Below are 10,730 nucleotides of genomic sequence, written 5' to 3'. Positions count from 1 at the left end.
TGTGTGTTTATTGAGCGACAAAGACAACGATTCTTTTTAAAGAGGTAGAACATTTTTATTAACATGGTTAAAATAATTTAAAATGCTTTTGGTGAGGCGGCTGTTCTTATAGGTCCAAGCACAGCGTCATCAACACACATAAATTATAGTCTGCGTCGAAGCTGCAGTTTGTGCGGTTTGTATTATTTATGGCGAAAGGCACGTTTACGCATCGACTCGACGCTCCTGAATGCATCTTCAAAACATAACCCGCGGACTGAAAACTGACAAGAAAAATATACACGATCTTTGAATTTAAAGCCTTACAAGAGGCCGTTAAGTTCTACTGCTCTGGTTCTGATGAAAGGGACTCGCGTCTGGAACCAGAGTCCAGGCTCATGCCCACGTGAGGTCGGGGGTCCTCATTCTCGGCTCCTGTCGTAGCGAGACGTTCACTACCTCAGGTACTCGTACATTTCGGCGTTCAGAGACACCAGACCGAGGTAGGACAGCAGGCCCAGGAAGGAGCGCGTCGCGCTCATCGCCGCCATCTCCCACCTGGAGGAGGAGGAGGAGTCACACCTGATCCCACAATAACAGTTTGCGTCATCGACTTAAAACTAAAAACGGGTCGTTACCTCAAAGCCAGCTCGAACTTGAGGCCCTCCCACGTCATCCTCGCCCAGCGGAAGACCCAGAGCCGGGGGAAGAGCCCCGTGCTCGCCGCCTGGATCTTCCCCCAGCCGCGCACCGCACTAGAGGACGAGAGGGGACGCCATCTTTTACGAGGGGAAACTCCCTCTTTGAACATGAAGGTCTGGATTCAGTTTCCCGACGGCTTTATTTATTGTAAAATGCTAAATTAAATTGTGAACCTCGTGGTGAGTTCAGGACACTCCTGTTAAAATGAGAAAAAGAGCCCAGAGCGTTGTAATACGAATGTGTAAAGAAATACAAGTAGAGAAGCGAAGTAATCTTCAGTTTTAATGTCGTTATATCTTCTGATCATTTTGTGCTTTGGGAGAATTTTTTTTAATTTGATTTCTCAACCGAGTTTTTTTCTTTTCTCCCATGTTGCGTCTCAACTGAATAATCGGGACAACAGTTGTAAAACTTAAAAACTTACAAAATGCAGATAAAATGTAGGAGAAAATACATGATATGGTAGACTAATGCAATTTAGATTCAGATCTTTTCAATGTACCGAAACAAATGTTTGAACATGTATTTTTGATTAAAACGAGTAAGTTCTCCTGATTGAACTCTGATCTATGGAGGGGTGAATAACTCAATTTAATTGTTAGTAATGTCATTGCTGATGAGGTACAAACTATAGTTTTTAGGATTTTCTGACCACTTTTGGATGATTCAACATTAACCGGGTCAAACTGAGCCGGGAACATCACGGCTGTATGTAAGAAACGAACATAACAGGAGGGTTGAGAAGGCTGTTACTGGTTATTAGACGTGTCTGACAAGACGTTTGCTCGAGAAGAAAAGACTCGCTCTGAAATCTTGCCGTACTATTACAACTAGAACGGGCACTCAGTAGAGCGCATACCTTCACATATCACAAGATTGGGCATTGAATTATGAACATTTTGGCATTAGTTGCATGCCAATCGGATAAAAATTGATATAAAAATAAGATGTTGACCTTTTCATGACCCTGACCTTGACCTTTGACCCAATCGATCCCAAAATCTAATCAAATGGTCCCCGGATAATAACCAATCCCACCAAATTTCATGCGATTCGGTTTAATACTTTTTGAGTTATGAGAGGAACACGCATACAAATAAATAAATGGCGATCAAAACATAACCTTCCGCATATTTAATGCGAAGGTAATAAAAAGCACTTTAACCATGAGTGACCCCGATATTTTCCCGCACTGACCTCTTGGCCATGACGAAGTAGCGGTCCACCGGCGCCCCCAGCGTGATGTTGATGCTCCGCACCGTGTTGATGTTGCGGAACACGAGCAGCATGGGCCGCGGCATCTCCTTCAGCACCTGCATGACGCTGTCGAAGCGGTCGCTGGCCATCTGGCGCATGTAGGTCGTCTCCTCCCGACTCAGCGCGTTGGACAGGCCCAGCTCGCGCATGTTGATGGGCCGCTGCAGCAGCATCTCGCAGAACAGGAAGTACTCTGCGCAGACAGGAAGTCGGGGGAACAGGAAGCGGCGTCGAAATACGTTTAAACCGGCAAATCCGCGTAAACGGCGGCTGGATTTTTTTTTCTTTCCCGATCGCGTGACGCTCACCTTTGACGCCGAGCGCGCGGGCGTACTTCTCCATCGCCGCCTCCTCCCTCAGGACGACGGCGCGCCACAGTTTACAGAGAGCCACCCGGTCACTGGAGGTCGGGAGAGGTCACCGTCAGAGGTCACGGGTAAAACAACAACAAAGAAGCTTCTCCTGGTTACAAAGAAGATGTCTCACTGCTGGCTGAGGAACTCGTACAGGCCGTGGTCCAGGAGCACCAACTCCGCCTTGTTGTCGGGACCTCGTCTCACGAGAACTGCAGAAGCAAAGAACTTAATTAATTAAATAAAATAAAATAAATAAATAAAATTAATAATAAAAATTAAATAAAATGTAATAAATAAAATTGAATGAATTAAACTTAATAAATTAAATTTAATAAATTAAATTATAAAATAAAATAAATTTAATGAATAAAATAAAATAAATAATATTCACGTTGTGCGTTTGAAAGCTGAGGACAGGCTTATATGGGTGTTTTTCTTTAAACACACACACACATAAACATGATGAGGATCCGCTTAAATTTGTTCACGGACATTTTTTAATTTCTCGCCGTGTTCTGGTCAGCGCCCTCTGGTGGACAACTTACAGAACAGCAGCCGTTCCTCACTCACCGTTTCCAGGGTGAGGGTCGGCGTGGATGAATCCGGTGTAGAATATTTGCTCGGAAAATGTTCGGATGAGCTTGTCGGCGGTCTGCAGGGCGGAACATATGACGGTCGTGTTTCAGATTCGAAAAAAACATTTCAACAGCGACGCTGCGCTCTCGAAATGTCAGACGCCGGCGCGGCAACTCACGTCTTTCAGACACAACCCTTGTCTTTTGATTTCTTCCACATTGTTGATTTTGCACCCGACGCAAAACTCTGCCGTTAACACTCGCTTTGAGAGAGAGAGAGAACATTTTAAAAAATTTAAATATTCTGACATCCAGTTATTTGACTGCCGCTGACGATGACCTCACCTTACTGGTCTGCTCCCAGAAGACTTTGGGAACCACAACGAAGCTGAAGTGTTTCAGCTCCTCTGCACACCGCTCCGAATTCTTGGCTTCGTTTTCAAAGTCCAACTCTTGACCCAGTGTGCCCTTCAGGTCCTGGAGGAAGTAGAGCACAAATCAATAACTATATATATATGTATATATATACACATATATATATATTTATAAATAAATCTATTTATTTATATATGGAAAAATATATACACATATATAAATAAATATATATACACAGATATATATAAATATATGTATATATATTTATAAATAAATAAATATATAGGAATAAATATATATATTCATATATAAATAAATATATATATATATGAATAAATATATAAACACAGATATATATATATATATATATGGGTCAGAACCCGTCTTCTGACCTTGAGAACCCATCTGAATCCAAAGCTGGGGTGCATGAATTTCACAAAGTCCAGCAGGATCTCCAACGTCCGGATGTCGCCATCGAACCGATCCCGGAGGTCGATGTACTGCACCTGAACGCACCACATGCCCAGCAGTTTGGGACCAAAAAGACCAAGACGGTGGGGGGGGGAGAGACAGAAGACTCATCTACCGCGGGGGGCCGGCGCTCACCTTCACGGCGACGGCCGTCCCGTCGAACAGCTCGGCCTTGTGGACCTGCGCCAGGCTGGCGGCGGCGAAGGGCTCGTAGTCGAACTCCTTGAAAAGCTGCTTGGGGGTTTTCTCAAAGTCTTCCTGGAAGAGAGCGTCCACCTGGGGCAGACACGGGCGCCATCATGACACATGCCGGGGGGCCGCCCACCCGGCCCTGTGTGTGTGTGTGCTCACCTCTTTGTACCGCCGGGTCAGCGCCTTGTCCTCCAGGACCTGCAGCATGCGGATGTACTCGGGGGGCAGCAGGTGGTTGAAGGAGCACAGGCCCTGGCCCAGTTTGATGTAGATGCCCCCGTTGCTCAGGGCGCCCTCCACCATGCACGCCGCCGCCCGCTGGTGGCAGGCGGACAGCTCGGCCGAGTAGGATGGGCTGCTCTGGCGGGGGGAGGGGGGGGGGGTTATCGGGAGGGTTCGGGCGGAGAGCCCACAAAACCCGTCCGAGAACTTACCTCATCTTGGCCGCGCAGAGACACGTTGGTGGTCCACCAGTAATCCACGGAGATGAACATTCCCACAGAGAGACATCTGAGGGCAGACAAAGGGGGGCGGGGCTTCAAGCGGCTTGGATTCGACTCCCTGACGGGAGCTTGTGAGCGTCGAACACGAGGCACGCCGCGTCGCTTTGTGTGGCCCCCCCCATGACGGCTCGGAAGACATTATTTTAATTTCAAGATTTTTTTTTTTTCCCCTGTGCTTTTATTTTGAAGGTTTCAAATTAAATGGATTCATGTTATTATATTATAAACGCCTCTGTAAACTAGTCCGGCTCATCCAGTGTTCAGACTTTCACTGCCGCATGTGTTCTCCGGGGGTCAGCACTCATTCCAAGTGAAGTTAACTTGATTAAGTTAATTATCCAGACTTCAGAATCATCAGATATTAAAACCTCATTTTGATTTGGGGAACATTTACAACTTTAAAAAAAAAGAGAATAAGAAGAATGGACCCAGCATTAAAGTGAGAAAATGTGACTCTTGAAAGAAGAAACATCCTCTCTCTTCCTCTCCTCTCTTCCTCCTCTCCTCCTCCTTCTCCTCCGCCCCCCCTCCTCTGCACCTCATCTCTTCCTCCTCTCTCTTCCTCCTCTCTTCTTCTCCTCCTCCTTCCCTCTCTTATTCCCCTCCTCCTCCTCCTTACCTCATCTCCTCCTCCTTCTCTTCCTCCTCCTCCTTCCCTCTCTTATTCCCCTCCTCCCGTCTCCTCCTCTTCTCCTCCTTCTCACCTCATCTCCTCCTCCTTCCCTCTCTTCCTCTTACTCTCCTCCTCCTCCTCTCCTCCTCCTGTCCTCTACTCCTCTTACTCTCCTCTCCTCCTCCTCCGTCCTCCCCACCTCATCTCCTCCTCCTACTGTCCTCTTACTCTCCTCCTCCTCCACCTCCTCTCGTGGATTTCATCTCAAACCTGCAAAATCTCCCGAAGCCCTCCACCAGAACCTTCGTCCTCCTCCGGTCTCTGGGCTCCGACGCAGCGTACTGGACGCCCAGCGCCACGGGGACGCCGACGGCGGCGCCGACCAGCGTCTTCCACAACACGCCGCGGCGCCGCTCGCCTTCCCTGAAGAAAACAAAAAAGGCAGGGGGAAAACATTTTTTAAATGAGTTCACGGAGACGTCGGAGCGGCGCGGCGGCCGCGGGGAGTTCGCCCCGCGGAGTGTTACCGGTACCTCGGCGAGCCGAAGGCTCTGACGGGCCCGGGTCCGTGGAGCGACGCGGCGTGACGCGGCCGCCGCCGGAGCAGAGCCATGTGACGCAGACACAGGCGGAGCTGGAACAAGGGGAAAGAAGAAGACCGGATTTGGGAGTTTTTCCTGATCCGATGGGAGGTCAAAGGTCAGGGAAGTCTCTGTGAACAAGTTGTAAAGCCCAATATCACACATTTGTAATGTGTAATATTGGGCTTTACAAAATAAACTGAATTGGATCGACGCTCCACGTCCGATCGTCGGGTTAAAGTCTCTGGAACCAGGAGAACCAGGAGAACCAGTGAACTCTGGACTCTTGCGCTGTTTTTAAAATTTTTCCAAATATTTAATTTACTGGAACATCGAATGTGAAAAAAACCTGGCGAGCTTCAAGAGTTACGCCCCTCCGATCGTACGAGCTCACGTGTGACACGGAAATAAACATTCGGCGACGACGGGGGGATGACGCAACCGGAGCCCAGTTATCAGCGCAGCTCGGAGAAAAAAAGAAGAAAAAAAAGAGTACAAAGTCTTTTAAGTCAGGCAGAAATTAAACAACGCGGGACTCAAACGTCCCTCTGGCTTTCGGCTTTAGAGGATAACTGGATTATTACGCCTGTATCAGTTATATAATCGTCTCTTTCCTGTCACTTAGTTTACAGTTTCCACGTTGCGTTAGGATGACTTCTCAATTCTACTGATTACATCATCATTGATTCATTTGGTGATTAATCATTAAGCCAAAAGCACCGAGTTTCTTTCAAAAGCGCGAGCTGACGTCTGCCGGCCGCTTAATCTGACCTGAAGTCCAGAACATCGAAAAGATTTAGCGGCTGGACTCGGACTGGAGGTCTCAACCCCTGAAGCCGCATGAAAGACCTCCGCCTGGCAGACCCCCCAAAACGCAGCAGGGGCCTTTTGAGACGCACACGCACACACTCTGTCCCCGAAGCCTTCATCTTCAACGACCTCCCTGGAGATGTGCCACGGACCAGCCTGCCTTAAACCTAAATATATATATATATATATATATATTCATTTTAGAGTGTAAAAGCAGAGAAAATCAGCAAAATATTGACAAGAAGGAACTTAAAAAGAAATAAAAAAGGTGACTGAACATCTACATTTGATATCAAGCCTGATTCACACGCCAGAGATAGGACACCGAGTAATCAGCAGGGGAACATCATGTGTGGGTTTGTGTGTGCTTGGAAATAGAAGAAGAAGAGGGGGAGGAAGGGTCTAGATCAAGGTCAACACGACCAGCTTAGTAATGCTTCGTTGTTTTTTGTTCGCTGACTGAGGGACAACATGTCTCCAGTGCTGGCAAATGGATGTTCAGATAAGAAGAGTGATGTTCAGGGACCTGAGCACCAACAGGCTCCCTGTCACTCACGCGAGGGTTTACCTTTGCAGCTCCAGAGGCGAGTCACGTGTTAGCTGCTCGATACGTGACGTCTTTACAGCTTATAAATCACCTTTACGTTAAAATTAGCAACGGGATATTGCGAAATACACCGCAACACACACACACAAACATACACACACATACAGCTTATGCTGTTTTAACATAACGCATCAGTTCGCTGGTTTCTGTTGCTAAGACGACCAGTAACACTGACGTAAAGTAACGTTTCTGTTCACGTTAAGTGGCGGTCGGTTCGACAAAGCTAACTTTAGCTAATGCTACTATCAAACAAATCAACAACAACAGCAACACAAAATAAGTTCAGAAATATTGTTAATTTACCCCTCGCGTGGTGTCTCCTGTCATGTTTCCTGGAGTAATACAAATAGCGTCTGCTCGCGGTGATTATTTCACATCCAAAGTGCCCTTTCCGGCGAGCAACGTCACTCCACAACTGGTGACGCCCCTCGCCAATGGGCGGGGCTAGTCGAAGAGAAAAGACGAGAGAGCCTGAAGGATGACTCCCACCTACTTTACTTCCGGTTTCGCTTTATTCTTGTTCGTAAGACATCAGTTGGGATCTTTATTAGTGCTCATAAGGTCTGACGATTTTGTATGATTTAAATGATTAAATGCCAAATAATAATTATGAAGTAGTCATAATTGAGGCAGTAAGTCATAATGTTGAGGTAGTAAGTCATAATAATGAGATAGTAGGTCATAAATATGATAGCAAGAAATTATAATGACTTACTGCAGGATCCTTATTTTTTCATCAAAGTGGCAGAAATGGCCTTCCATAATTTTCCAGGAAATTATCCGATTTTGTTTTTGCCGGCAACACAAGAAATGTCCGTTGAAGTATGTAAAGTACGCGCGTGGACATGCGCACTTCGAAGATATCTTTCTTGATCGTGGACTCTCTGGTAGCAGGGTCCCGTCATTATTCGATTACACGCACTGGGTCGACGAATTATTGATATTCATCTCCTTCTTCTCCTCCTCCAACTGTCCAACTTGTAGAGTTCATCACTGACAGTAACCTAGAGGAGACAAGCACAATTAATAACGGCATGACCGTGATGTCTGTTACAGTAATATATGTTTATGTGCCTCACTTTGGCAGATGATAATCCATTAAAATGCACGTTAAACAACATTCTGAAGGCAAATAACTGAAAGCAGATAGAGACACGTGAGTAGTATGTCATCTTACATCAGTTAGTTATCTCCATGTGCTCAGAAGTCTTCATCTCAAGTATTATGGGAAGTTGTAATAAACACAAAATAAGTAAAGAGCTATGGCTTGAGTTAATTTGGTCCTTTAAACAGATCTTGTTGGGATGTATGTTTACAATATAGTATGTTAGTTTCTAGATACCTATTTAATAAATAATTTATAATAAATCACCTCTGGCCAATTAGGTCACACAACCATATCACCGTTACACTGTTTTTGATTTTTGTTTTTGTTTGTTTACATCTCGCACTATAATTGCGTTAGTTAATTTAATATTATTATATTCTATATGTTGTATATATTGTGCATTGTTATGTTTAATATTGCGTTACTTGTTGTATAAAGTCTGCTGTAGAGAAACAATGTCCATGTGCAGTGTCAATAAAGTAAAGTAGTAGTATCTTTCTATTGCTGTCAGAGGCCACACTTACTCAGAGCGAACCGGAAACGTGGATTGACCTTCAAAATAAAAGCTATCCACTTACACAGAAAAATAAACATATGTGCGGACCAAAAGAAACACTCCAAATAGTTAATGTGATGCATTTTTTATTTCTGAAAACGATTTTGATAAACCGCATGGCGCACATTTGGTGTATTTTATTCTGAAAAATGCGTAACTTGGCTGCATGGTCGACCGGATGCTGCGACGACCCGTGTCGCTGCAGTGTTGCGCTTTCCTGTTTACGGGCGGGAAGAGCGAACATAGCCGACTGGAAGCGGCTGCGTTTAAAACCGACTGCACATTTGTTTTAATTTTTCCTCACAGCTCGCGGTTTGCGGGTTTTTTAATGCTACACGGGGCGTCGCGAGATCTACCGGATACGTTTGAAGTGTGTTGATAAAACACCCGGGGTACTTGGAGCGTGCAGAACAGATGGAGGATCCTCCTGCAGGTGGTGGCGGTGGCGGTGGTAGCGGTGGCGGCGTAGCAGCTGCGGAGGGCCCCGCGGTGCAGGTGGCAGATATCCGCTGGCCGAAGGGGGCTCTCCCTCTCCGGCTCCTCGAGTGGAAAGTCAAACCCGGTTCTCACGTGAACCTGGACTCGGTGCTCGCGCTATGCGTCCCGATACCCCAGGAGAAGGGGGCAGAGGCAGCCACCAGGCTGCCGGAGAGGAAGGTGAAATCGGACCGCGCTGGAGTCGTCAAGGAGCTGTGCTGTCAACTTGGGCAGGTCATACCTCCCGGGTGAGTCAGCCGACCGGCAGCATGTCAGCTGGAGTTACGGAGCCGCTTCGCCGTCAATGGGTTCCACTTGTGGTGTAACGTGAGCTAGCTAACCAGCTAATGTTGCTAAGGAACATTAGCTTGCTTGCTAGCCTGTGCAGTTGGCCGTAAATCAAGCCGGTCAAAATAAACAAGCGGGCGTTTGGCCGAAACTTTCAAAATAAAATGGTGTTATTTTGGATAGTTTGTTTCCGCGCGTTTATAGTTCTTGCTCTTAAAGTGGGCGTGACGACCGACTTTAAAACGTCAGCAGGCATTACGCGTAGTCTTAACTGTTAGTCCGATGAAACTTGTAATCCTGCCTGTGGCTAACATGTTTTCTTTTGCGCTTTTAATTTGAAGGCGTAATAGCGTCAATAGTTGTCTTGCTTTGTTTGGCTTGACGCAGCCGTTTGTCGCGTGCTTAAAACGTGTACGAGACGGGGTAGTTTGACAGGTAGAGGACTGGCCCCCTGAACCGGACGTTGTAAAGCCTGTTTTTACTTTTTACCTGCTCACGTGCTATTTCAGAATACCGGCACATGTACTTTTCAGCATACTTTTAAAAATATAAGTCACACTTCTTGATTCAACACCTTTGATGTACCTCTGTTGCCTTTAGGGGCCCCATGTGAACTTCTACACCTGGCTCTGTCACTCCCTGCTGCGTGTATAATATAATACTAGTGTATTATAATATTTTTTTATTTTTCCCTGCTGCGTGTATAATATAATACTAGTGTATTATATGTAAAGTAATATCAAAACGGTGTTAAAAATGTGTGACAGAAATACGTAAGTCTGCAGCAGAAGAAGAGGAATTTGCAAAATGGAATCAAAAAGTATAGCATAGCAAAAGGTTTTCTATAAGTAATGTTTAAAAAGAGGTCATTACAAAGCAACTGTGTGCCGAGCTCTTTATTGTTGTTGATTCAAACATGTTTAGTTGTTGTGTATTTTATTAAATCAATCATTGCAATACAATACAATATCATTCTATATAATATATAAAACAGAAAGACTGAAAAGGTATAGGTAGAAGCAAAAATGCTTATATATTCCTATCCTAAATTAAAATTATCAAATAAATCAGATAATTAATATAAAATACAGGCATGAGAATCCCTCACCTTTCGGCGAAATTCGCCGTTTTGAAACCAAAATAGGTGACTTACGTGAATCGTGTAGATCCAAAGAGTTTTTGTTTTGGGGTAGGGGGGTGGGGGGTCAATTGGCCGGCCGGCGTTTATGAGATTGGAGTGGGACACGGAGAAAATGTGAAGTGTTGCTCTTCGCAATAGA

General features: G+C 45.5%; 2 protein-coding genes across 4 annotated transcripts in view; one reads left to right on the top strand and one right to left on the bottom strand.

Annotated features, from left to right (window-relative positions):
- Positions 1 to 30: 30 nt before the first annotated feature.
- On the bottom strand, positions 31 to 7,429 carry adck5 (aarF domain containing kinase 5). The gene is made up of 15 exons (XM_056418815.1): positions 7,325 to 7,429; positions 5,557 to 5,657; positions 5,294 to 5,446; positions 4,342 to 4,417; positions 4,067 to 4,267; positions 3,851 to 3,991; positions 3,637 to 3,750; positions 3,215 to 3,346; positions 3,049 to 3,132; positions 2,865 to 2,946; positions 2,425 to 2,503; positions 2,247 to 2,338; positions 1,879 to 2,131; positions 618 to 734; positions 31 to 537 (listed from the first exon to the last, which is right to left on the bottom strand). The coding sequence occupies exons 1-15, from the start codon at positions 7,346 to 7,348 to the stop codon at positions 435 to 437; spliced, it is 1,752 nt and encodes a 583-aa protein (XP_056274790.1). The 5' UTR covers positions 7,349 to 7,429; the 3' UTR covers positions 31 to 434.
- A 1,114-nt stretch (positions 7,430 to 8,543) lies between these two features.
- ctdp1 (CTD (carboxy-terminal domain, RNA polymerase II, polypeptide A) phosphatase, subunit 1) overlaps positions 8,544 to 10,730 on the top strand; it is a 54,297-nt gene continuing 52,110 nt past the window's right edge. For all 3 annotated transcript variants that reach the window (XM_056418796.1, XM_056418787.1, XM_056418804.1), the window contains exon 1: positions 8,544 to 9,410. In XM_056418796.1, the coding sequence (XP_056274771.1) occupies positions 9,100 to 9,410 (311 nt within the window). In that variant the 5' untranslated portion in view covers positions 8,544 to 9,099. The remainder of the gene's footprint in view (positions 9,411 to 10,730) is intronic.

Source organism: Pseudoliparis swirei, chromosome 1 (genome assembly GCF_029220125.1).
Source record: "Pseudoliparis swirei isolate HS2019 ecotype Mariana Trench chromosome 1, NWPU_hadal_v1, whole genome shotgun sequence".
Lineage (NCBI taxonomy): Eukaryota > Metazoa > Chordata > Actinopteri > Perciformes > Liparidae > Pseudoliparis > Pseudoliparis swirei.
Note: the sequence above shows the minus strand (reverse complement) of the source record. Positions and strands in the feature narration are given on the sequence as shown.

Coding starts and splice junctions, on each gene's coding strand:
- adck5 (XM_056418815.1), bottom strand. CDS start 7,348: ATGACAGGAGACACCACGCGAGGG. Junction 3,992..4,066: donor TGACCCGGCGGTACAAAGAG/GTGAGCACACAC, acceptor TGTCTGCCCCAG/GTGGACGCTCTCTTCCAGGA. Junction 3,751..3,850: donor GGACGGCCGTCGCCGTGAAG/GTGAGCGCCGGC, acceptor TGGTGCGTTCAG/GTGCAGTACATCGACCTCCG.